We start from the raw sequence: 26,889 nt of genomic DNA, 5'->3' as shown, positions 1-26,889 counted from the left end.
TCCTTTTGACAGTTCACTAAGCTTTACAGTTGACAGAGATAACAGATGTCCTAAGAATATGAGAATTTATTTCTCTAATAATTTTCAGACCCCTGGTTCTCAAATTATGCTAATATCATAGCATAATAATACCATAATTCCAACACAGAAAATCAATCTTGGTAGAAATTTAATGGTTTAAAAATTTAGTTTTTTGTCTTCTTTGAATGTAGCTTTTAATCAGAAATCTTTTTGCAAAATATCAGTATTCAAAGCATTGTCAAATTAAAAGATACTATTATGCAGATATTGCTAACTTTTTTGCAGCTATATAAGTAATAGAAATGTTATTTTTCTCATGGATTTATTTCAATTTGAAAATTATTTTGTACAAGTAAATATGTAAATTTGCATCAGTTCAGGATGATGTTAAAAGCTGAAGTTATTTATTTATGTTTACAGATTTATCAAATCCAGGAACCTTCAGGGACCTTAGTAAGCCAGTGGGAGCCCTAAATAAGGAACGGCTGGAGAGACTACTGGTATGTGGACATAGGATTCAAGGTTTTATTATTTTGGTTTTTTGAGACAGGGTTTCACTGTGTAGTCTAGGCTGGTCTTGAACTCACTCTGTAGCCCAGGCTGGCCTCGAACTCAGCGATCCTCCTGAGTGCTGAGATTACAGGTATGCATCACCATACCCAGTGGAGATTTCTAAACAAAATCATGATCCAGAAGACTGTGTTTTCATAGCCTCTGAAACTCCTTTCTCCCAGGCTTAGGAGAACGCACCAAGAATGAAATCACTGACCCTTCCTGGTGTGTTTCTCACTTCTTTTCCCCACCGTGAATGTAGCTGCTCACTCTTTGCATTATGGTATACAACTGACGAAGTAGGAGTGTGACCTGTTTAGGGTTACAGGGTTATTTTCATGGGAGCATTCTATGGTAAACACATGAGATGCACAAAATCAATTCTGTGTCATCCAGCCCCAGCACTGTTTCTCCTAAGCCAAGAAAACCAAAACACTTGCCACAGGGATTGTGAGTCTCAGACGTTAGCTAGGAGGGAAACTAAGGAGTACAGTGTATCCATGCCACCATGAGGCCCTTACTTCGTGGGTCAGTTTCTACTTTATCCCTAATACTTAGTGCTGTTCTTCCCTATATTCCAGACTCGTTACCAGGAAATGCCTGAGCCAAAATTCATGTATGGAAGTCACTACTCTTCCCCAGGTTACGTGCTCTTTTACCTTGTTAGGATCGGTAAGGCTCCTTAGCATTACCCTCGGTTACATTTTGTCTCACACAAATCTCAACGAATGTGCTCTAACTTCACTCTAATCCTTTCCCCTTTCAGCACCAGAGTATATGCTATGCCTGCAGAATGGAAGATTTGATAATGCAGATAGGATGTTCAACAGGTTTGACATAAATGCCTCACTTAGCAGTATAATGATTATATATGTTCATAATGTTCATTTTAAAACTTGAGATATAAACAAAAATGTAAAGAAATATTTTTAAAAATCACTTACTGTTACAGCTGTCCCTTTCAGGCTTTTAAAAGATATGTTTGTTTGTATATAAATGTGAGAATATTTTAAAATACAGTATATTTTAAATACAGACTTTTGTCCTGTTTTTTGTGGCCTGATATTAGATCTTGAAATTTTCCCCATGGTGTTAAATATTCTTTAAAATAGTGATTTTTAAAAATTACTGTATCACATTTTTTTTTTTTTGGTACTGGGGATCGAACTTGGGACCTTGCGCTTGTAAGGCAGGTGGTAGAACCACTGACCCAAATCCCCGGGCCCTTACTGTATCACATTTTAACATATGCCATAGTTTATTTCAACTGTTTTCTATTTAGCATTTATATTGTTTCCAGCATCTTATTATTCTTCATAATTCTTCTATGGATTGAATATAACTTCCTATTTAGCTGTGTGTGTACATACTATTTCCTTACCAAAACAAAACAAAACTATATATCTGTAGTTTTTCTTTATATACATATATAGAGGAAAGTTCACATGTCATCTAACCAAACTAGGATAATAATAGTTGTTTTGGTCTGTGTATTTCTGAATGATTTCCGAGCTCTACACTCCTTTTACATGGGCTGTTAAAGAGGTGTGCTCTCTGTCAGTATCCGGGCAGTGTGTGTGGTGCCTAATGCCGTGCAGTTGGGTTCCACCCTTTTCCCCTCTGTGACCCTAAGCAGTTGCATCAGCTCCCTGTGCCCCAGTCGTCTCTCTCCCTAGAGGCACGTGGATGCTGTTCACGTGGATGCTGTGAATTCAGGGTAGATGAGAAAATGGATCGATAAGGGGAAAGTCATAGAACAGTAGGTGGATGCACAGGAAGTGCTGCTACTATTCTGCAGTTTAGATTTAACATGTGAATTTTTTTCCCATTTAGTATTGCAGAAACCTGGAAAAACTGTTTGGATGGTGCAACAGATTTTAAAGAAGTAAGCAATTGATGAAATTAATGATTCATAGGGCCAGTGATTTTTTTAACTGCTTTTTAAAATGTTGCTTGGTTTTGTTCCCCCCTAAAACTTTCAGTTGATTCCAGAGTTTTATGGTGATGATGTCAGCTTTTTAGTCAATAGTCTGAAGTTGAATTTGGGAAAGAGACAAGGAGGGCAGATGGTTGATGATGTTGAGCTTCCCCTGTGGGCCTCAAGTGAGTACCGTCTTACAGGTATCTTGTTATATACATTCTTCACCCAATAGTGCAGTTTCAGTATCATTGTTTTGTTGCTTAGATTTTTTTAAAGTAATGATATTATTGTCTGTCTAAATGAAGCAGTATCACTCTATTCCAAATCAGACGTACCCTGAGTCTATGATGCAAAAAAAATTAATGTGTATTTGAGAGATCTGCTATGAAATGTCTATCTACATTTTGATAGTCAAAAGAAGTGGGAGAAAATAAAATGGAGACTGCATGGTGTTGTGATTGAATCTAATCTTCTAGGTGCTGAGGACTTTCTCCAGAAGAGCAAGGATGCACTGGAAAGCACTTATGTATCACAGCATCTTCATGAATGGATCGATCTCGTATTTGGCTACAAGCAGAAAGGGAATGATGCTGTTGGGGCCCATAATGGTATATAGTAGTCACTGAAATTTCAATTAGTACTTAATGAGAATGAAAGCAAGCAAATAAACAAAAGTATAAAGCCAGAGCAGTCAAGCTTATTTCTTCTGAAGAAGCATCTTATGTCGGAAAACTGCCCATTGGCTGTCTGGCCCTGTGGTAGATGTGAAGTAACAGAGGAGGAATGACTTTTGCCTGTTATCTACCACACCATGCTCCCAAGAGGTCTTTTCTAAAGTCTTCAGATCTTAGTATACATAGTCATCTCTCAGTATCTGCAAGGGATTGTTCTAGGACCTTCTGTGGATACTAAAATTTGTAGATGTTCAGTCCCTTATATAAAATAGTGTAGTATTTGCCTAAAAACTACACATATCCTCCTGTCTATTTAAAATCATCTCTTGATTACTTATAACATCTCATGTAAATGCTGCATAAATAGCTGTTGTACTATATTGTTTAGAGAGTAATGAAATAAAACAGTTTATACCTGTTTGGTATAGTTACATTTTATCCCAATATATACCATTGGTTGGATCCACAGATGCAGAACCCACTGATACAGAGGGTTGACTATGCTTTCCATCTCATTGAATAACTTCAACTAAAACTCAATCAAAATATGATAGAACAGTAACCTCAATTTTCAATTTCTGTGAAGGGCCCCAGGGTTTCTTTTTAGTTCAGCAGAAGAGAAGCAGCAGCAAAATACCTTCTCCTCAGCTTCAGCGTCAGTGCTGATTTGCCTCCAAGTTCTTTGGGGTCGGTAATAAGGAACTTGAGCTGGAAATTTAGATCTCATTCCTCACATGGCAGTCAGAGTCAGCTCAGTACTGTGACTTATGCTTCCCCCAAGGAGGAAATAACCCTGTCTGAGAAATACACCCAGATGACAGGTCATCTAATCTGCCAGGTAGACTTTTGTTCATCAAAAGATAATGATGAAAGCTAATATTTACTCAGTTTGAGTATTAGTCTGGTTTGCAAAATGTGATCAGTTTTTTTTGAACAGTTATAACTTGATGAGTTGTTTAAATTCTAAATAGGGTGTATATTATAACTAAAACATCTTTCAATAGTGTTTATATCTCTCTTTCAGTATTTCATCCCCTGACCTATGAAGGAGGTGTAGATTTAAACAGGTATTTATTGTCTACATAGCGTTTCTATGTGAGTTATAAAATACCTCTATCTAAATTGTTAATAAAATTATTTGAGAATGTTAAGGTATAGAAATTTTTTTAATGAATTTTATGTTACGTTCACCACATTGTTGGTTACTGATAATCAGAAAATATTCTGAAGGTCTATCTTGAGGTTTAGATAGTCTGGCCTATAGTTGATACCATTATTTGAGTGTTAATCCTTCCCATTGATTTGCATTGTTTGAAACATGTGCTCTCTGGAAACTTGACCCTGTGGTTCACTGCACTACTTATGTTCTGTCCTAAAGCATTGAAGATCCTGATGAGAAAGTGGCCATGCTAACCCAGATCTTAGAATTTGGGCAGACACCTAAACAGCTGTTTGTAACACCACATCCTCAAAAGATCACCTCCAAGTTTAAAAGTATGTCCCAGACCTCCAGTTATAATGCTTCTATAGCAGAGTCCCCAGGTAAGGTTTGTAAAGAAGACAAATGTGAGCCCTTTTTGTTTCTCTTTGGTGGTTAAATATTTTTGAGATGAGATGAAAATAAACTGCTTTGCTGCTAGGTGGGTTTTTTTTGTAGCTATTTAAGAAAAATCAAATAACTTATTTTTTGTTAATTTGACTTACTGAGTCCTGACTTTGACTTTTCCCACACTACAGTTCCCGTCTTTTTTCCTGTCTTTTACTAAATTCTTAGCAGATCTCCTTTTCATACTTATATCCCTGGCCATGGATGCTTTAAAAGTTGCTGTCCACCCTCCTCTTTCCCAAGAAATGACGTCTGTCCCCAGTTCTCTGCAAAACCGACATACTGATATCTTGGCTTCACACTGCTCTGTTTTCTTTAAGTCTGTTTTCTTATATAAAATTTGGTAAATGTATACAGAACATCTGTTTTGTGCCGGTCATATGCTTGGTACTAAAATTAACTTGAAGTAATTCTTGCATCCAGAATTTGGAAAGGAAGGAAAATGCTCACCTTCATCTGATTTTCTGTGTTTTGTATCTCATGTAAAACAGCCTCAAGCCTACAACCCCTCTTCCCTCCAGGAGGTGTATGATACCATAGGCCAAGGCTGGCAGCAAAATCAATGCATTTGTTTTTATCTCTAATTCTACTACCTGTCTTGTCTACTACCTGAGCTGGGCTATTTAGGCACACGTAGCTGTCTTCAGTGTGGAGGAATAGCTTCAGTTACTAGGCCCAGGGCTAGCTTAGAATACTTCAGGACATGCTGTGTGTTTCATAAAGTTCAGACATACAAGCCATGGGATTATCTTGTGATACTGTTTCATCCCATGCTCCTCTTAGTCACCAGCCATAACCACAGTCATATGATCATTTTAAAAGCGTAATTGCTTCAGCTTTTCTTAAAGCAGAAGTGAAAACATTGTTTTTATCCAGAAACCCTTGGGTTGATTTTTTTCTACCTCAAAACCAAAAAAAAAAAGCAAAAAAAACCCAACTTGCAACATTCTTAGGCAACTGTCAGGTTTTTGCAAAGATTGTTGATGAGGAAATGGTTACTCAGTCTTGGATTTCCTGAAATTCTTGAGTGGTCAAATACAGACTTTGCAAATACAGGTAAGACTGACATTTGAAGATACTTCTTTATCTTTCTCTGTGTGATGTCTTCCTTGACTGTTACGGTGCTAACAAGTACATTTGAAAGCAGTTACATTTTATTTTGTTTTCTTGGTTGATTTTATTAAAAACATTATGAATCTGATGCACTTGTCTATCAGAAATTTTCACTTCCCAACAATTTAATATAGTTTCTCCAGGTGAAGAGTCCTTTGAAGACTTGACTGAAGAAAGCAAAACGCTGGCGTGGAATAACATCACCAAGCTGAAGTTATATGAGCAGTATAAAATCCACAAAGAGTAAGAATAATCTGTGATTCTCTGCAGCCAATGATCTTTGCAAAAGTTAGGGTCTTGCCATGGGATTAAACTGTTTTAGACTGAGTCGTGAGGGAAAAGTTTCCTTTCAGTATTGTTTTTTATCCCTCTAAAATATCTGTAAGTGATCTGCTCTGTGAAGTTGATGTAGCAAGGGAAAGTTTGACACAGAATGATTTGTGTTGGCCCCCGTGATTGTGCTGTCATTCTAGAATATGAGATGGGGTCTCTAGTTGGCAAGTAGTTTTGGGCCTCTCAAACTGCCCCTGGAGTCTTTGATGGTCTGAAGCTATGGGAGAAGTATAGTCTGTCCTCAAGTATTGAATTTACTGAACTTGCAGGAAAAATGCAGGGAGGAGGGAGGCAGAAAATTTTGCATTGCAAAATTCACATGAATTTTAAAAATAATATCTATACATCAAAGAATCTGGGCTTGTTGTTGGGCTCAGAGGAGATGTATGTTTCCCCTGTCCTCTCCGCTAAGGGTGTTCATGTCCACTGGTGGTCTGAGAAGAGCTGGTCTAGCCTGGCCCATCCTGCTGGTACAGAAAGAAAACCCAGACCCAGAGGCCAGGTCCCTGTTCTGCCCCATGGCCATCGATAGCCTGATGGTTCAGTGATTATGTATACCCAGGCTCATAAGAGGACCTGGACGTGCGGGGTGCCTGCCTTTACCTCAGGCACATGGCTTCACATCACAAATGAAGCAGCTAGTTCTGCCATGTTCATTGTTTTAGCATTGGCTTTTCTCGTCACAATTTCTCCAAATGGCACATAGGATGTGAAGCAGCATAAAATCCAAGATAGTGAAGACAGGAAGGAACCTCCAGATTCCTTCATGTAATGAATGACCCTTGAGTAACTTCTGAGAGGAAATGCTAGAACTTGATGTTTGTATGATTGACAGACGATAGAAAAATTAGATTTAGTAATGAAGACAGCAGAACGATCAAAAAGAAGAGGTTTAGTCATTTAGATGATTTTCAGATAAGCTAGGATTGAAAGAGAAGCATTTTCAAATTGTCAGAAATATGTTAAGGAAACTTGTTAAAATAAATCAAAGACATAAACCAGGTGTCCCACCATATGGCTGATAGTAATTTATAAAATTTTTCTTTAAACAGGGCAGTTACAGGGATAGCAGTCTCTTGCGATGGGTCTTCAGTCTTCACAACATCACAAGGTACATTTTCTTGCTTGGAAAGTGATTTAATCAGATTCAAAACTCTTAAGTTTCTTAAATCCTGGTTAGGGACTTTACTTGTATCTCCTGCCTCCAAAAATATAGATTTAGAGTAATTTATTGTGATACATTATGTAGAACTTCATTGTAGTTTGCCAGATGCAAAATTAAAGGTCATTGTCTTGCTGATGAATGAAGATACAGTGCAGAAAGAACCTCTTTCCCATGTCCTTCTTCAGCAGCGTCTTTCCCATCTGCCATGAGAGGCTTCAGGTCTACTTGCTGGGTCTGCACAAGTCTCGGGTAGAACCAGAGAGGAGCACGTGCTGTGTCAGACACGGGTGTGTGCACATTAGCATGTGGGGATGCAAATTCGCTGTTATTTTTTCCAGTTTTGTCATTTACCTCATATCTCCTCTTTGGGATCTTTTCATAGGACTTAGCTGGAAATGTCATATATTGCTAACGTGCCTGTATATTATCAGAAGTTATAAAAACTCCTGCAGTGCCTAGTTGATGAGACTTGTACTGTACTTTAATGATACATTAGAATTTGGCTGTCTTAATCTTAAAAATAAACAAAAATGCGTCTCTTGCTATATCCTTTATTTCCCTGATAATCTCTGCAATGTAATTAATGAAAGTATGTCCTGACCCCGGTGTGTCATGTTCAGAGCACTGGGTTGGCTCCCTGGACAGTGTGGGATGAAGCAGGTAATATGTAAGCTGTGCCGCTTTAGTGATAAGGCATCCAGTTCTGACACAGTGAGTACTGGTTTAATGAGACCACTTGTTCTTTAGCCCTTGTATGTAACAGGAGGTTATATGTCTGATCCATCCAGTTAAGCCTAATGCCGAGTACACAAACTCCTCTAGGTGAATCAGTCACTTTCCGCTCCCCAGTTCTGCTATCATGTCGGTTATCTGTAGCATTCCCTTCTCTTCACATATGATCCCAGATTTCATAAAACCGTTGCCCACAGAGTGTCGGAAATGATTGTGCAGTAGATGACCCTCTGGTAGAGGAAACACTGTATGTTGGGTTTGCCAACATTCCAGCACCAGACAAAATGCTTTGTCTCTAAAGCTTTTGAGGTTAGCTGGGTATTTCTGACCTAGTTTGTTAAATTCTTTAACTCACTGTGCTTTGTGATCTTGTAAATCTTGAGTTTATGAACACCAAGGCTTTAAACGTCTGAGGTTTATTAAGCACTTCTTTGTGGATTTGCCACACAAAGAGGAAATGATAGTTCTGTGTGTGTGTGTGAAAAGTGTCTGCTTTTTCTGTTTATTCTCATGTATAGATTTTCATAATTCATATTACTGATTTGCATGTACCCTATTGTTCACCCCAAAGTTTAATTTCTTGTTTGGAAATGCATTGTATTTCTGTTGTCATTTTCAAGACTCATCACTTATGAGATTAGCTCTTTCTACAGTCTTGAACTTGATGACCTGTAGTAAAAGGAGGGCGACTTTGATTTCAAGGAAAACATCTTTACACACCTGGCTGGCTCACTGTGTTCTGTAGGATGCTCCAAATGAACTGTCTCCCCTAGACTTTGAGGTGAACACTCAGAATTGCCTAATAGTATCAAAAGCAATATTGGGAAGACTTAGTATACTTAGTATAATTATACTCCTCAGGGAAAAGTGCAGAAATATGGTGTTTATTTTGTTTTTGTTTTCAAGTTAATGCTGAGGAGTGTCTTATTGAGGCTCATATTTATGAATTCTCAGGAATTTTGGTGTTAGTGTTGCAAATATTAGATTGAAATGTGAAGTTTTACTGTACAGGGGAAATTATTTATAGCTCCTGACATTCTGTCACAACGTGTGTTTAGTTAGAAAATGGATTGTTACACATCTCATCTGTGGGATATTTGCAGCACATTATAGCATTCTCATTTGTGAGTTTTGGTTTCCTTACTGTTGTTTGTCCTGGTTTTATTTATGTCAGGTAAAAGGGCCGAAGACCAAGACCAGACCAGGCCACAACAAGCCTTTATTAGGGGAATAGATCTGCCGGGCTGTCTCTGAACAAAGGAGAGACAAAAGCAACATGGCTGGGGCAGGGAGAGTCTTTTATAGAGACTGGGGTGGGTTTTGTAGGGGCTGAGGCGGGGTTGACTGAGGTAGTGACTAGGGAATGGAGGAGCCGGTGATGTCACTAGGTGGTAGGAGGTGAGCGAGTATTAGGTTACTGTCTAGGTGGGAACAGGGGCATGCTGGGAAGAAGGGTTTGTTCTTTGGTGGGAGCAACCATCTTGGCATGACATCACACAGGGGAAGGGGCAAGGCACCATAGGAAGAGGGCAGCTACTATACATAATAGCTGCTGAGGTGGTGGGAGACCTATCAATTTAGTGGGGAAGGGGTGTGCTCGAGATTGAGTGCAGAGTGTTGTGTAAGCTAGGCATTGAGCTACATCTCCAGCCTTCTAGTTTGGGGTTTTTTCTAAGGTTTTGGTAAACTTTTTTTTTGTTTTGGTACCAGGGATTGAACTTGGGACCTTGCACTTGGGAGGCAGGCACTGGAACCACTGAGCTAAATCCCCGGCCCCAAAAAGTGTGACAAGTTTTTTTGTTTTTTTTTGTTTTTTGGGTTTTTTTGGTACCGGGGATCGAACTCGGGTCCTTGTGCTTGTGAGACTGGTAAACTTTTAAAGCTTCTACTAGGCAAAGAAATTAAAAGGTTGGACATTTTAATTCTTACTTTATTATTCTTTCAAAAGTCAGTGGTTGTCTGCCATAAATGCTAGTTCAGTTCAAGGTTGTCATACTATAATTGGGCTGTTTTAATTACCAAGATCTTTCTTTTTTAATATTAAAGTGGCTATTTTAGTATTGATACTAACATTGGGTGTCTGCCTCCTTTGTAGCATTTGCTCACCTCAATTACCAGGCTTTTCAAAGGCATGGGTTTCTGTGGTTTAAACTGATTTCTTCCTCAGCAGTTACAGACTAGAGTTTTGTGCTGATCAGGTCTTAGGTCATCCAGCCCTGACTGCACCCAGCCCCCATGGATTACACTGCCTGTGGCCTCCAGGAACAAACAGAGCAGCTACCCTTTGACACGGTGATGGTTCGGAGAGTTTTTCTCACATGTCTGCTTTCTCATTATTAGATTCCACCTTGAAGATGTTTTCTAAAGAATCCAAAATGCTGCAAAGAAGTATATCATTTTCAAATATGGTAAGTTTATTTTTTCAGTGTTATGACAGAAAATCAAGTAGTAGTTTGTTTTATACACACCTATTTCATTTCTGTCCATACAATTGAATTTATTCCCAATCTACAGAATACCTTACTTTAAATTCAACTTAAAATTTTTCCCACCTTGCCTCTTATATTATTGTGACTTCATTTTAGGCTAAAAAATTTGAAGAGCTACTCAGTAGTAGTCTCTTTAATAAAATCTTTACTTTAACTGTCAGACAAAATGCTTATGTGTTAAATAATTTATGAAATTCTCAATTAGCTAAATACCAAATGCAACAAAGCCAGTTCTTCTAAAAGAACATGTTTTATTTTTAAATGTTAAGCATCCGAAAGAGTTTGAAATTCCCTAAGAAAGTTTGTAGACTACATAAACAAAGAAAATTTGCAGAGAGGGCATTTTCATTCTTAAGGATTATCCCCAGTCTGCTGTCCACATACATTGATCCAGGGTATTAACTTGTTCCTTCTGCCCCATCAGAGCCTGCGTCCTCAGGCTAGCTCACAATGCAGTTGACATTTGGGAGGAAACCTTACATCTGAAATTAGCCAGTTCAGAAATATCTGGATAATTATAAGAAGAGCCATCAGAGAAGGAATTGGACAATTGCATTAATTTTGGGAGAAAATTATAGTTTTCTCATATTAAAGATTTACTATTACCAACTGTTTATATCAAATCATTTGTATTTCAGGCTTTATCGTCTTGTTTACTTTTACCAGGAGATGCCACTGTCATAAGTTCTTCTTGGGACAATAATGTGTATGTATCTGTGATGCTTGCTCCTTTGTAATTCCACACGCACAAGAACTTTCTCTGTGGACATGAGGTATAAAAGGACAGAACCTTCCACTGGTGGACACTATGTAATCTCTAGAGAGTGTTACTAGAGACAAGGACAGTATCACTGTATTCAAATATTATTTGAATCTCATAATTTCTCCATTTGGAGTCTATTTTTTCTAACTTTTAAATTGAAATAAAAATACAGATGAGCCAGACTGGGGAATTTCTAGTTTTAAATTAAAAATTTGAATATTTTTGTTAAATAAGAAGAAATTTGTAATTCGAGTAGGCCTTAGTATGAAATTAAACAATAGCATGTTTCTTAAATATGTGTTTGAGAGTCCTAAATTATGTTGGGATACTGTTCTAATAGTTGTCATTATCTTTTAGCTATTTTTATTCCATAGCATTTGGAAGACGTCAAGACACATTAATGGGGCATGATGATGCTGTTAGTCAGGTCCGTTGGCATGGCAACAGGCTCTATTCTGCATCGTGGGACGCTACAGTGAAGGTTTATATGTAGTTTTTAACATAAATGTTTGGAATAAAATATAAGCCAATTCATTTGTTAAAATGTTACATCACTTTTTTCACAAAGTGTGTAAATGGTACATAAGGACATTGAATATTACTGCTTGTATTTTTCTTAAAATTTAGGCACTTTATTTATTTATTTATAGACGGGGTCTTGGTGTGTAGCCCAGGCTGGCCTCAAACTCACGATGACCCTCCTGAGTGCCGAGACTGCAGGCATGGACCACCATGCCTGGCTTAGGCACCTCTGGATAGGAAGGTTATCATGCTTTCTTTATACTGTGTTCAGTTAGGAGTTAAGAGATCTCACATTAATTTGGTTAACAGCGTTGTAGCAATCCCTCTTATGTTAATGACTGGAAATAGTGGATCAGTTTATCATACAGTTTCAAGTGAAAGTGAAAGATTATTGGAAGATTCACTTTATTAAGTTTGAATCATACAAATGCATATTCTTTCACCATTCTTTTGATGTAGGACTATGCAAGTCTTTTACTTAGAATCCTCCACAAATTTCCCACATAAATATTCTTCATCCTAGACTATTTCCAACTTGCACTTATATAGAAGAAAGCACTAAAACTATTAGAATTTTGTTAGAAATTTTTCAAGACTTTTCCCTCTATTCTTTTAGATATGCTTACTTGCCTCTACCTAATTTTAGTAATTGTTTAACGACTTCCTTTTTGAGTCTTATCAAAATATTAATAGACATTGCAGTACTTCTGCATTCGTATTTCCTTAATGTGTGTACTACTCTGATCACATAGTTACAGCAGCAAGTGTTACCGACAGACACGGGCACAAAAGTCAAGTGTAAGCAAGCACATGCTGCTGGGGAAAATGTGCAGGCACTGGGGAGGTGAAGCGGGACTGTTAGCAGCCTCACTTTATTGGAAAGCATGTTAAATGGAAGTTTGTCAAGAGTTTTTTCTAAAGGCATTGGAAATGATTTTGTATTGCAAGTTTGAAAATACCTTCTTCAATGTGTTCTCTCTTAGGTGTGGTCTGGTGTCCCTGCAGAAATGTCCGGCACCAAAAGACAGCAGTTTGATTTGCTGGCTGAGCTAGAACATGATGTCAGTGTGAGTACCAGCAACAAGACTGCAGAAAGCTGCACTTGAGTGTTTAGGTTTCAAGTCTATACTGTTTTCCCTCCGATTTGTTTCTTTGCAAATTTTCCAGGAATTAACTTCTACCAATCTCAATTTCCAAAATGTCCCTTTGAAGATGAAACTTGTCTTTTTATATTTCCTGACCCTGAAAGTGGAAGGGACATCTGTCTAGGATGGCTGAGTATACACAGCCTGATGCAAGAGCCAAAAAGGAGCTTAGTTCTCCCCCATTGTTTTCTTTGCTCACAATACTGCATATTAAGGCTATAGTTCATGGTACTGTTTTTTCCCTGAGGTTGTGAATTGATGCCTAATTTTCATGGTCTTCAAATTAACTGAGGTTCAGAAATATTTAGAATGTAATTCAAGATGGTATCCAAGTGTAGTCTCATGGAGAGATCCCCTGCTCCGCCACCCCTCACATGGTAGTGGATCGGCTTTGTGAGTTTGGCCATGACTCATGGAATCATCTTTCTGGGACCGTCAGTAGATGGCTCTTTGAAAACAGCATTACAATTTCCCCAGCAGTACATTTTCATTTCTATGTGTATTTGCTTCATTTTAAAATAAATGATCATTCAGTAGGATACTGTTGATTTTGTATAGGCGACACCCACACACTGCATGGTACAGTGCAGAGTGCATCATTGTGACCACACATATGAGTTAGTGTCAAGATTAAGTGGAGTATTTATTGCTCTTTTCTTCCTTAGGTAGATACAATCAATTTAAATGCAGCAAGCACACTGCTGGCTTCAGGCACCAAAGAAGGCATGGTGACTATTTGGGACCTCACTACAGCCACCTTACTGCACCAGATCCCATGCCATTCGGGGGCTGTATGTGCTACTGCTTTCAGCCCAGGTGTGTTATCCTTTCTCATACACAGGATGCCAGGTAAATTACAGTTGTGAAACAAACAAAACTTTAAAAGAAAAAACATTATTGGTGATAAAGGTTCTGCCTGTGGTTGTAAGAGGATTGATGCCAGGATATACTATATCTGTAGCACTGGCACGTAGGAGAAAAGCAGAATTGTCTGTTCTTACTTTCTCTTATTAGAGAAATTAATGTATAAGATGTAAATTAACTCATACTGAAGGGTCATCTCATCCCAGTGTCTCAGAGACAGGTAAAAGCCATTTCAAGGACAAAATACTGTTTAAGAAGCTCGAGGAAAATAAGCAGGCCACTGATGCAAAAATGAAATTTTGAACCTGGCGTGGTGGCACACACCTGTAATCCCAGCACTCAGGAGCCTGAGGCAAGAGGATTGCTGAAAGTTCGAGGCCAACCTGGGCTACGTAATTCATTCAAGGCCAGCTTGAACTACATAAGCACGACTCTGTCTCAAAAAACAAAAAAAGGAATGAACTTTTGTAATACAGAATCTAAACCACATTCTGAAACCACTGCCTTGTCTTGCAGATAGTCGCCACATTCTCAGCACAGGGGTGGACGGCTGTCTGAATGTCATCGATGTGCAGACAGGAATGCACATCTCCTCCATGGCATCAGACCAGCCCCAGAGGTACAGTTACTGTGTAGCCATGCACACATCTGCCAACACTGTCACGGTCGTTTCCCTGGGGAAGATTTGGCCACCGTAATATGCCCCTATTTCCAAATCATTCTTGCAGGTGCTTCATCTGGGACGGAAATTCTGTTCTGTCTGGAAGTGAATCTGGTGAGCTGCTGGTCTGGGACCTCCTTGGAGCAAAAATCAGTGAGAGAATACAGGGCCACAGCGGTAAGCAGTTTCCACAGGTGTTTTAGGCTTTGTTCCTGAGATCCTGAACTCAGGCCTGCCTGCCTAGCCCATTAGGGACATGCTCTGCCCTGGGAGAAAAGGCCCTGGGTGTTCTCCATGCTGTGAGCATTTCTGTGAGTGGGTGGTATGGTTGCCTGGCGATCTGTGACTCTAAAGACTCTCCGTTTAGAGTTATGCTGATGTACATTTGACTCCAAAAAAGGCAGTCTTTAAGTTAACTTTAATATGGAGAATTAAAAACCATAGTAAAGTTGTAGAATTGGTTTTTAAAAATAATGCACACACAAAAAAATACAATACAAAAGTGATGAATACAATATGAACTAAAGCTTCCTACCACTGTCACACTGCTCAGGTCCCAGTCCTCCTAAGAGGATATTCTCCAGTGTGTCTTAGGGATGTTTTCTGTTAACAAGTGAATGTGTATAAACTGGCACAATACCAAGCTCTTCTGCAACCTTTTTTTAAAGTATCTTTTGGAAATTCACTATACTCTATTAGCTTATATTTGCATGCTTACCTCCAAATCATCTGGAGATTTTTCTTCTAGTTTGTTACTTCTGTTGACTTCTTACTGTGAGCTAACTTCCCACCTTCATTCTCTTCACAGTCAAGTTTCATATGGTTATTTCTTCTTATATTTATAAAATTATGTACCTATTCCTTTATCCCTCAGCCTAATAGCCTTACCAGCTCTAATTAGCACTTCTTCCAGCGGAAAAATAAATCAGCAAATTTACCCAATTGGTCATCTTTTCTTTGCCATCTGTCTTCTGACTTCTGTTGTATTATACTATTTCGCCAAGATATATGTTTACAGTTTGTTCTGTACCCATAAATCTGGTTAATTTAGCTTAACATCCAAATGGTTTATTCCTCACAAGTTCTTTCTACTTGTGTGTGTGTGTGTGCATGTGTGTGTGTGTGTGTGTAGGAGGGGGCTGGTTTTTTGAGACAAGGTCTTGCTGTGTAGCCCAGGGTCTCAAAGTTGGGGTGATCCTCCTGCCTTAGCCTCCTGAATGTTGGGATCACAGGTGTATACTACCACCACACCCGCCCCAGCCCAAGCAGTTATTCTTAATTTATCAAGGATTTTATCATAGAGACATGACAAAGTACAACTCACTTTTTCTTTGTGAATGAGGTAGCGCATTTAAGTGTATCTTTAGCTATCTCCTGGTCAATGCTCTATCTAACCAAAGTGTCTTTTTCTTAGGTGCTGTGACATGCATATGGATGAATGAACAGTGTAGCAGTGTCATCACAGGCGGGGAAGACAGACAGATTATGTTCTGGAAATTGCAGTATTAAGTGCCTTTTCTTCTTTTGACTCTATTATAATGTATTTTTAAACCAAACTTTTAAGTGAACTGGTGAATGTGCAATGATAGTAATTAGAAGTTTTACCACATGAAAAATGTGTGGTTTTAAATCATGGTGATTTCATTGAAAGCCATTAGTTGCCATCTTCTAAAGCAGATAAAACATGGCAGTGTTAGGGAGAAAATGTTACATTTGCAAGGCAGATAATCATCACAATGTGGTGATGGCTGGAAGACAGGACTGCGTAGCAAAGAGAAGCTAAGAGGAGATACTAACCTGGACTGAGGGACACTGAAACACTGGAAAGCAGAGAAGAGTTTAGAATTTTCCAAGAAAATGTGCAGTATCCTCTGCTGCTTGGGTCCCTCCTGTCTTCCCTAATTTACCAGTTGCTGCCACTTGGTTTTTAGGTATGTGTTTTCATGGAGTGGATACTTTACATAATGCTGTACCCAGATTCTAAGAACCTGGGGAAGGATTAGCAGTTCTTATAACAGTGAAGGTCCTGGGCATAGGAACAGTTTGTATTTCATTAAGCTATTAAATGCTCATCTTTTTTACATTAAAATATTTTTCTATAATAAAAACCATTTTCATTTTCTTAAAAAATGTATAACAAAGACTAGTAGTAACTTTTTTAAGAGTCACAAGTATTGGTCCTTCTAGGAAACCATACTTAGTGATAGGAATATAGTTTTTGTCTTTCAGACCCAAGTCCAAATACCAAGGTAGCTAGTCAAACTGGGAAATGTTAAATTTCAAACAAGGCACAGTATACTGCGGAAGCACTGAATTTCTCTCATATTTAACCTTTTGCTATATGCTTTAAAAGCACTGTTTTATCTTGCAGGCAGAATGACATAAGAGAACAAATCTGATCAGTCTGAGGTTACAGAAGTTTTTCAGGTCAGTTTTATCATTAAATACGTGGTCAGTAGTGTTGGTGGAGTCAAGAGCCTCACCGAGTTCCTGCTGTGTGATCTAAAGTGCACAGGGTGAACCAGGCCCACAGGCCCAGTAATCTGGGCCTGCCAGCCAGATCTGTCTGGGGGCTCTTCTCAGGGAGGACTGTTTTTCACATGCCCATCCTTAAGGTCATGCACAAGTTTGGTAACGGATGAAGTTCCCCAATAATAACCAGACTAAAATTTAAATTTCATTTTTACATGTTTAATTGGATAGCGTAAAACAAAATGAAAAAAAAAGTCAGGACAAACTGTCACTGTCATTTTTTTTTTGCAGGGAGGAATCAGTAAGAAATTAACAGGAGAACATTCTAAGGCCATCCCAAAGTAGCTAGCCTACAGGTTAAAATTCAAACCCAAAATTAAGTGTTATCCTACTTAATCTACAAATGAGGAAGAGTGCAGAGTTTACCCTATCTACTGTAAGAGTTTTCACATGAAATATATAGTGATTTGGGACACTGGCAACTTAAGAATTTTCCACTATGTAATGACTAGAAAATCTCAACTATAAGCAGCTATGTTATAGCTCAGTAAGTATCAGTAAACTGCTCTGGGCTAGTGTACATTTCAGTTTAATACAGAACTATATTCTGGGCTTTAGAAAGGCAGCAATAATTATATTTTGGCTTTTATTCTAGATGCTTAGCATAGTTAAGGCGACAGTCAAGCATATTAAGTGAAAGTGGTTAAAATTTAAACACAATCATCATAATCTCTTGCAGCCTGCATACACTGTATAATGCTTATGTGGAATGAAACCAGTGTAACTTAATTGGTGTTTTACACACAAGAGAACTTAAAAATATTAGAGGCAGTCATACTAAATATACCATGGTAAGTGTTAAAAATGCAGAGATACCACAGAACTGAATATGAACAGCACTATACATTACCTAAGAGAAATATGACTGGTTCTCACGCAAAGTTAAACCTGCATCCATCATCCTAATCACAATGGTTTATAAAAGCATCAGGTTTCCAGTAGAGAAACTATCTTAGGAAAGTCAGTAAATCTTCTGAAAGTTTCACATGTGTAAAACCAGGATAAGGCTACAACTATCTTGAAATCTGAAGAAGGTATCAGATGAAATAGTTAAGATTCCCAGCCATGATGTAAGATAGATCCTCATGCAGCATATGTTCCCTGGCTCTAGGAAAGCTCCATGTGCATAATGCAGAAGTTGCCAAAGAAGGGAACTGGAGAAGTTCAGCTGTTTCTTGTGCCAAGACTTTTAAACCTCAGGAATGGTGTGATCCATCAGGTTTTTCATAATGCTTGGTGCCATCCTACAAGAGAGTTACTTTCATTATACATTAAGGTTTTTTCAAAAATGCTACGTTATTCCAAGAAAACTCCAATTCCAGCTTAACACCCACAGGCACCTACGAGATTGGGGGAAAAAGGGAATGGTCTTTTCATGAGTTCAGATATGATGGTCAGTCTTTGGCAGTCTCTTTACTGGCAAATACTCAATGTGAAAGGCTATCTGTATCATGACTAGGCAAATTAGACAGGATATAAGTAAGGCCTCGTATACTGAAGTTGGTGGCTTAAAAAAAAAAGGACAAGGCCATGATGAGTAGAGAAAAAAATGGGACGGGGCCCATATCTATCCAGTGGTTTAAAAAAAGGAAACCCTGGAACAATCAGTTTTGACTATTATGTTTTTTTCTTCTTCCAGAGTAGTTAGCTGTGTTTGACCCAAAAGCCAACACAGACAAACATTCCACTGTAAGGGCTGTTAGGACTTTTGAATTTCATTTCCATACCCATGATAGAGTCTGAAAGAATCCAAGTTAACTTGGCAAAAACGGCTTTGATAGAATTTAAAACACTAGAGAAAGTAACCCATGCTGGCCTTCAATTCTCTTCACTCAGGTTTTCAATCCACAGTCCTGAGGGAAGACTGCACCATCACATACCCCTTCCTGCTTCTCCAGATGCTGGAGAGGACAGAGAATGTTTTCTCAACATCCTACAGGGAACAATTCTCCATCACGAACCACTGTGAATAGTTTTCTATTAAACAGATGAAGTGTGGGCAGAGGGCAACTGCAGTCTGTACTCAGTTGTACTGCAAACTGCAACTATGCCACCTTTTTAAAATTTTTAAAAACTAGGCATTGTCAAAATTTAGCAATGATATGCTGACTTTTATCTCATACTTGGAAAGTTGTGAGGGGTCATCCTTTCTGATCAAATCCCCGATTTAAATTTTAATTTATTTAAAATTTCTAGATAAATACCAGCATCATTCCTTAAGTAAAAAAATATGGGAATTAGAGGAAAGTATAGTGCTTAAATTAAGTCAGATGACCATATACAATAAGTTGAAAAACTTGCCGTTTAGGGCCGGGGATTTAGCTCAGTGGTTTTGCTGCCTGCTGCGCAAGCGCAAGGACCCAAGTTCGATCCCCGGTACCAAAAAAAACACACACACAAAAAAACTTACCGTTTAATAATATGTTCAAAGATAAAAGCAGGCATGATTGTTATGGTAACTACAGTCCCAGATGTTGAAAGTATGTCTGCTATTTGAGAATCCTGATGAAAACAATAATGAAAATGAATTTCACTGAAGTTTTATTTAATAAACATAAAACCCTTACTCTTGGTAAAGAAGTATACACTATACATGTCATTGTTTTGCTATTAAGTCTCCAAAATTCCGAACCTTGGTAGTTCCCATTTCATTCTACTTTTCCTTATCAAGTTTAATTCTACAGAATACAATTTTACAGCTATTTAGAAAAGTACTAAGTAACTCAAGCTGAATGTACTAGACCCAATCAGTTCACTACTAAGAGTGAATGGTTTTCCCCATGTACAATAAAATATATCCTGTTAACTATGTTTTCTAAAGTTTATGAAATAAGTCTTAAAACCTATAGACCTTACGGTAGATTTAAGAATTTATAGAGGAAAATTAGAAAAATATAGAACTAGTGTGATCCAAAATTATTACTCATTTCCTACATTCCTGGACTGAAAAAGTTGGACAACCATTTATTCACAATGTCATCAACATTTTCACTGCTCATGTTTACAGAGAATTCTAGCTTAAAGGACTTTAGAGGTCACTTAGTCCAACTTCCTTGCTATAGAAGGAAGAATTCCAGATAGCATCCTCTCATTTTCTACCAAGTTTCCATATTCTGTAGGTCAGTATGAAAACAGCACCACCTAAATGGTCAAAGAAGACATTTTCTAAAATAAAATTCACAGTACAACCAGGCACAAGGTCTTTTCCTTACCTTCAATCCAATGACATTCTGTCCGTTGATTTCACAGATGTTATGTTCAGTGGGAAGACCATTTCTGGCAGCAGAACTATCTTTTACTATGGATGTTATTTTTCCATTTTTAAAGATAAAACCAACATGTCCAGTACTATCCTTGTGCATGGTAATTGTCCGCTCAAAGGGCCTGTAAACATGAGGTCCAATTTAAATTTTAATTCCAAGGTTATCATTTCTGTGGACTTTATAAACCATAAATTCTGCCAGATTTAAGACTTTGTAAAATATTTAATAACTTATAGCTGTTATTGTGCATACACAGAATGTCTTTGTGCAAAATATTTTCTCAAATATGATTTGACCAACTAATCAAGATTTCCTTTAATCATCAGAGACAGCTGAACATAATTTTTCATGCAGTTTATTGATAGGCTTTTTCTTTTAAAATTCACCATTCTTTTGCATTAACAATGAGATAGGTTTTGAACTAAACCACAGAAGTAAAATTGAATTTTTATTAACTTTTAGTGTTTCCTGGAGCCTAACTGTTCTTAGAATAGTTTTTAAACTTAAAACCTTTATAGTATTTCTCACATCTTGATTTAAAAATTTATAGAAGGTGTCCTCCCCCCATTAAGTAGAACTGTAGAAGCAGTTTCTCAAGCCCCACTTGGAAAGGAAGACACATTCCTACTGTAAAACAACAACCAACACCACATCAGTTACACTGGATCACTTATCTTCAACTCAATGTGTCATAGTATCATAAGGGTTTGAGAATCAACCTGTGTAAAATTCAGAACAGTCGCATCTTCTGTTGGTCCAACTTACTCTTGGAAATGTTTAAAAGTTACAAATGAACCAACTGGTAGAGAAAATTTAATCTTCTTTCTAACTAGTTTCATAACCGCCAAACTTACGTATTTGGTTTTCAAAACTAAACTTCATGATGGGCTCCAGCTCTTAAAAGTAGGACCCCGCAGCTACTTTGTTCTCTGAGATATTTCTATTTTCTAGAGTGATACAGGCAGAAAAGCACCTAAAGGACTAATTACTGTAATCTCTGAAATATTATTTACATGTATAATCAGAATTATATTTTAAAAACTCAAACTAAGAAAAATCTGTAGCACACAACTGCAAGACTGTAAGGCTCACTAGTAACATTTGATCATTTTCTACAACAAAATACTATATCCACAGAATACTGTAAGCCCAAGAAAATAGAAAACTAGCCTAGAATTTCCATTCTAATTTTTCAATAACAGCTTACCTGTCACGAATGGTCATGGTAATCTTCTCTCCAAAAGCTTGTTTGAGCACCTTGTGTGCTTTATCAGAACTCCAGCCTGCACAGTTCTCACCATTGATCTGGAGGACCTGATCCCCAAATCTCAGACCAACCAATGAAGCTGGAGAATTGGCCTGAACTAGCTGAACAAATATACCCTAGGTGATAAGAAAATTATTGGTCGTTTGTCTTTACCACTGTTAAGATACACTTAAAAAGTGCTGCAAAACAGGAAAACAACTGATGAGTTTAGAAATCTATCTTAGTAACCAAGAAAAAAATACTTCATGAGTACAATTTGTCAAATTACCCCCTAAAAACCTAAAAATTTACCAAGGTAATTCCCTCTCCCTTGAAAAAGAAAAGAAATTTTCTACCCCAAATTATGACCTACCTGACCAATCTCACTCAATCACCTCACAATAAAAAGACTTAGGTAAGGGCTGGGGATTTAGCTCAGTGGTGCTGCGCCTGCCTCACAGTGCAAGGTCCTGTGTTCAATCTCCAGTACCCCGCCTCCCCCTCAAAAAAAGACCTAGGTAAATAAAGTGGGACAGCTTTAATAAAGCTGAGTCTGAAAGAATGCCAACAGATATTAGCACATGATCATTACTTCGGAAGAAAGTCAACAGTCAGAATTTAGGTGAGCTCTTTTACAGCATTAAAAATGACAGGTTTAAGGCCATGGTTCTGCCCTTTGAGATAAAAGATTCCTTAACCTATGTGATAAATTATACATGATCAAGTATTTATTGTTTAACAGACTTAAATGATAAGCATGTTAACTATCACATAAGCTCTCAATAAAGAATCTACAATGAAATAAGTCTGGAAAACTCAAACACTAAAGGAACTAAATTCACAAGATATTTTTCTGGAAATTCTCAAGACGTTGAACCAAATAAATATAAGAGTAAAACTGGGGACATACACTGACAAGGGAGACCTCTTCTATAATCGTTAAAAGTAAGCTGGGTCAAACATGACTTCTGACATGGGTCTGTTAAGGTGGTGAGAACCTGGCAGCACCACGACAAATGAACCAATGGGCTTTCGCCAAATGGACAAACTCACTGAGGGATAAATACGATGGGGTGAAGGGGCGACAAAGAATGTCTTTTTAGGGTGGAGGAAAGAATAGAAAAAAAAATCCTGGCAAAAGGGACAGCAGTAAGGGAGAAGGAGCACTTCAGACAGGACTTCCAAACCAAGCAGGTTAACCTAACTACACTATGAGTATGCAAAGATTAAGAGCCTCTGTTTGCTGAGTGGACAGACAAGGTTGGGGCTTCCTGCCAAACTCAGTTGCATCCCGTTACAGCAGCACACCACACTTACTCTGTATGTGGAAAGGCTGGACAACTCACTGTGTTAATAAGACTTAAGACTGAAACAATCCCAGCACATCCTGAACAATTCTAAATGTTCTTCCCAGAGTAACCCTGTTTTCATGTCTTCAGTATACTAAGGTAAGAGGTAAAGTGTAAGTTATTAAGGTAAAGTAATACTGATATGGTAAATTAATGGCTGCCCTAATTAGAAACTTGTTCAGACCATCTCACAAATTAATCATAATGTGGCTTCAAACTACACACAATTCCATTCTCACTGTTCAGTTCTTAACTTGCACATATACTGCCCTATTTCAATGCCAGGATTTTATTATATAAACTACAATGTATGTGTACATCACTTTATGTAAGAATGGTGAACTTTAATTTCAGTTAAAGTACTCAAAAAGGAAAAAAAATCATTCGAAGTAATGCAGTCAGAAGTTCTAATTATGCTTCTTCAAAATAGGGCATCTCCAAGAGAGCAAACCTAAATTAACAGATTTGGGATATTCTTAATTCTACATGCACCATTACAATTAAAGCATTTTCATTTCAAGTTATTCTAACAGTAGACAAAATACACAGTAGGCTATTCAAAGATAAACTCAAAGATACTTCAAATACTTACATTATCTACTGATTTAAGCCTGAGCCCAATTTTTCCATCTTGATCCTTACACAAAATGACTTCACGAATCCCTTGTTTTATTTCTGCTCTACGAATTCCAACGTCATTGCCTGTTACTGGGGCCACCATGTAGTTCATACTGGAAGGTCTTGCTACCAATTGCTGACAAAAACAATGTGTCAATACTGGAAAAAAATCTGAGATGATTAACCAGAACACACTGAATTATGGATCTCCAAAAGTTAACCCACATATAATTTCCTTCAAATACAGTTTGAAGTCTGCAAAAATGACACTTTACTCATTCTTCTATAATTCATTCCCACATCATCTCCACAGATTCAATAATTTACCCTCTATTGTCTTTTGAATTACTGACATTTGTTTCATGTGTACCATCACTTGTTGCAAAGCAGCATTTCACTCACCAACATAACCACATTGATGACAGTGGTCCCTTATGTATTACCTAATGATGTCATGGCCATCTGTGTAAGAATACACTATGATGTGTGCACAATGATGAAATCTACTAATGAATCATCTGTCAAAATATATTCCTGACTCTAAGCAACACATGACTATCTCAAATGTATTATCTTTGCACTTAAAGGTCATACCATCCTTTTGAAACAAATTTTCCAGAAGGTTTTTATGGGGCATAATCTTTGACAAATCTATTCAAAATTGCTGGAAAAGGAGCAACACTGTTACCTCACAGTGTTATTGCGAGGATTAAAAGCAAATTGCATGTTATATAGGTCCTAGCACATGTAATATAGTCAAATAGTATATCTCCCCCCCCTTTAATATGAATTAACAAATTGAATGCATAAGCCAGACTGCCTTAGAATAATTAATAGCTATGCAAGACCCCAGCCAGGGCGCAGCCGGGACACCAGCGGCTTGGGCACGCAGGCCCCAGCCAGAAAGAAGCCTGCCCAGACAACAGCCCAGTGGAGATCCAGGAGGCCATCATTCTGAATCCAGGAATTGGCCCAGTGGTGAGCAGCAGAGAGGCCTCTCTGATGCTTGTTAAGAATTGAAGCCCACTGGGAGACCAAAGAGTCACCTCAATAAATGCATAGCAGACTGCATTGGTTGAAATGAAAAGACATCTAAACAAGATTCAAAACCAGACTTCCAGATCACCTAAGGCAACCCCAAGGGGCAAGGAGATGGAACAATCTGAAACTCAACCAGCTGGACTCCCTGAACTGGCAACGAAAGAGGATCTGGGAAAAAATAAAATCAGAAATAATTTCTCAGATAACAGAGAAGTGTCCACAGTGAAAGACATGATTAATAACTCTAGAGCAGACACCAATAAAAATAACAGGACCTGAGGAACATCATCGAATCCCAGCATAGCAAATAAATGGAATTCATAAAACAGACGCAAACAGATACCCAGGAGATTAAAAACTCCATTGAAAGTTTACATAGAATAAGCGGACGTGAGGACAAAATACCAGATATAGAAGACAGGATTGCAATTAGTGAACAGGAAAAGAAAGATTTCTTAAAAATAGCAATTGCTAGATGATGCAAAGAAGAATAGCAGACTGATCAGAGTCAATGAAGACACAGGAGATAGTGTAAATGACATTAAAAAAAAACTTCACAGAAGTAATGGCAGAAAACTTCCCAAGCAGGGGAAAAGAATTTGACATACAGGTAAGTGAGGCATGTAGGACTCCAACTAGCTGTGATCAGAATAATAGCTATGCTAGGGCTTTGTGTCAAGTACCATGTTTCAAGTTTCTAATTTTGTAAGTGTTCTGCTTGTCTTTTCCCAACCAAAGCAACAGTGAGGGAAGAATCTACCAAGGGTTCTGACTTCAAATCTGTCACAGAAAGAGAAAAGCCCTGAGCTGCTAAGAATTGTGATACTCAGAGAACCAGTGACAGGAAAGAACCCAGGGACAAAAACATCAGACTGAAAACTTACTCATAATTCACAGAAATCCTCAAAGCATATTTAAAGCTGACAATTTACCAGGAGTAATAAACACATCCACACAAACAGAAATTACTATACTGAAAGTACAATACCATGCCAGAAGAAATTACTTATGAAGGATTATAAGGGTTCAAAAGAAATAACTACAGCTGCAAGACATAAGAAATCAGGCAATGGGACAAGAACAAAATTTGAATGAATTAGTTTTACTTCTGTGCTTCAGAATTATAAATTCCAAAATGTAAATATTTTAAAGCTGACAGTCTTAACACACACACACACACACACACACACACACACACACACACACAATCAGAACACAAATCCAGAATGATTTATTACACAGTAACCCTAAGTACAGCCCAAGGCTCTTGATGAGCATAGGAGACTGATACATGAGAAGTAAGGTCAAAGGGCACTGAGGCAACTAGAATTTACATGTCTATATCTGGTGAGGAGAAAGAGCTCCAGAAATCTGCACTGGGGTCCCCCTATGAGGGACACTAAAGCACCTACCAACCAGAGGGGAGAATGCCTGTTGAATACCCAAAGAGTGGACACAAGTTTTTAGGAATGAAAATACCCTAGCCTTATGATAGGGAAAGGATGATCTCGCCAATAAATGGTCCGGGAAAACTGGAGATCATATACAAAAGAGTTAAACTGAAGTTTATTGTACACTACAGTTACAGATGAACTCTAGAAAGATTAAAGACTTAATTGTGAGGCCTGGAACTATAAAAAACAATAAAACTCCCTGATGTTGATCTTTTTTGGTTATTGTTCTTTTCCTTCCCCTTTTTTTTTGATACTCTGAACTTACCAGCATGCACTAAACTACAGCCCTATCATACTTTTTCATTTTATTTAGAGACAAGGTAATACTCCTGCCTAAGTCGCCTGTGTAGCTGGGATTACAGGCATAGGCCAACTGCACCCAGCTTGACACTGATCCTGACAAATGATTTTTTTGAATATGACACCAAAAACATCAAAAATAAACAAGTGGGGCATGGAACTAAAAAGCTGCTTCACAGAAGAGGAAGGAATCAACAAAATGAAAAAAAAATACAGAATGGAAGAAAATTTTAAACCATTTATAACCATTTATTAACAAATATTCAACATATAAAGAAATGCATGGAGCTTAACAGCAAAAAAAGTAACCCAATTTAAAGCAGCAAAAGACCTAAACACTTAAAGAAGACATACAATCAGATACTCAAAATCACTCATCAGGAAAATGCAAATCAAAGCCACAAAATAAAATACCACCTCATATCTGTTAGGAAAATTATCATAAAAAAAACGTTGATGAGTGTATATAGAGGGAACCCTTGCACCTGGTAGTGGCAATGTAAATTAGTACAACCATTATGGAGA

At 37.9% G+C, this 26,889-nt stretch overlaps 2 protein-coding genes across 12 annotated transcripts in view; one reads left to right on the top strand and one right to left on the bottom strand.

The window, feature by feature from the left end:
* Nsmaf (neutral sphingomyelinase activation associated factor) overlaps positions 1-26,889 on the top strand; it is a 100,471-nt gene that overhangs the window by 49,569 nt on the left and 24,013 nt on the right. For 4 of the 10 annotated variants that reach the window (XR_015442688.1, XR_015442685.1, XR_015442686.1 and 1 more), the window contains exons 14-31: positions 442-521; positions 1,155-1,245; positions 1,340-1,403; positions 2,407-2,458; positions 2,556-2,676; positions 2,971-3,102; positions 4,193-4,235; positions 4,547-4,710; positions 6,022-6,130; positions 7,273-7,331; positions 10,458-10,525; positions 11,245-11,312; positions 11,727-11,850; positions 12,875-12,958; positions 13,702-13,885; positions 14,417-14,519; positions 14,629-14,738; positions 15,976-16,988. Coding sequence is in view for 5 of the 10 variants with exons in the window: in XM_087190340.1 (XP_087046466.1) it covers positions 442-521; positions 1,155-1,245; positions 1,340-1,403; positions 2,407-2,458; positions 2,556-2,676; positions 2,971-3,102; positions 4,193-4,235; positions 4,547-4,710; positions 6,022-6,130; positions 7,273-7,331; positions 10,458-10,525; positions 11,245-11,312; positions 11,727-11,850; positions 12,875-12,958; positions 13,702-13,885; positions 14,417-14,519; positions 14,629-14,738; positions 15,976-16,070 (1,751 nt within the window). In the remaining 5 variants the exon portion in view is untranslated. Of the gene's footprint in view, positions 1-441; positions 522-1,154; positions 1,246-1,339; positions 1,404-2,406; positions 2,459-2,555; positions 2,677-2,970; positions 3,103-4,192; positions 4,236-4,546; positions 4,711-6,021; positions 6,131-7,272; positions 7,332-10,457; positions 10,526-11,244; positions 11,313-11,726; positions 11,851-12,874; positions 12,959-13,701; positions 13,886-14,416; positions 14,520-14,628; positions 14,739-15,975; positions 19,903-26,889 lie in introns of those variants that run through there. The other 6 variants (XM_087190340.1, XM_087190338.1, XM_087190341.1 and 3 more) reach the window with 4 other exon arrangements.
* Sdcbp (syndecan binding protein) overlaps positions 17,231-26,889 on the bottom strand; it is a 34,887-nt gene continuing 25,228 nt past the window's right edge. For both annotated transcript variants that reach the window (XM_004842149.4, XM_087190350.1), the window contains exons 5-9: positions 23,544-23,705; positions 21,564-21,739; positions 20,306-20,477; positions 19,504-19,595; positions 17,231-18,337 (exon numbers count right to left, since the gene is read on the bottom strand). In XM_004842149.4, the coding sequence (XP_004842206.1) occupies positions 18,283-18,337; positions 19,504-19,595; positions 20,306-20,477; positions 21,564-21,739; positions 23,544-23,705 (657 nt within the window). In that variant the 3' untranslated portion in view covers positions 17,231-18,282. The remainder of the gene's footprint in view (positions 18,338-19,503; positions 19,596-20,305; positions 20,478-21,563; positions 21,740-23,543; positions 23,706-26,889) is intronic.

This window comes from Heterocephalus glaber, unplaced genomic scaffold (assembly GCF_053883595.1).
Source record: "Heterocephalus glaber isolate CG9 unplaced genomic scaffold, H.glaber_assembly_v1.0 deba00001553, whole genome shotgun sequence".
Lineage (NCBI taxonomy): Eukaryota > Metazoa > Chordata > Mammalia > Rodentia > Bathyergidae > Heterocephalus > Heterocephalus glaber.
This window is presented reverse-complemented; position numbering and strand designations above follow the sequence as displayed.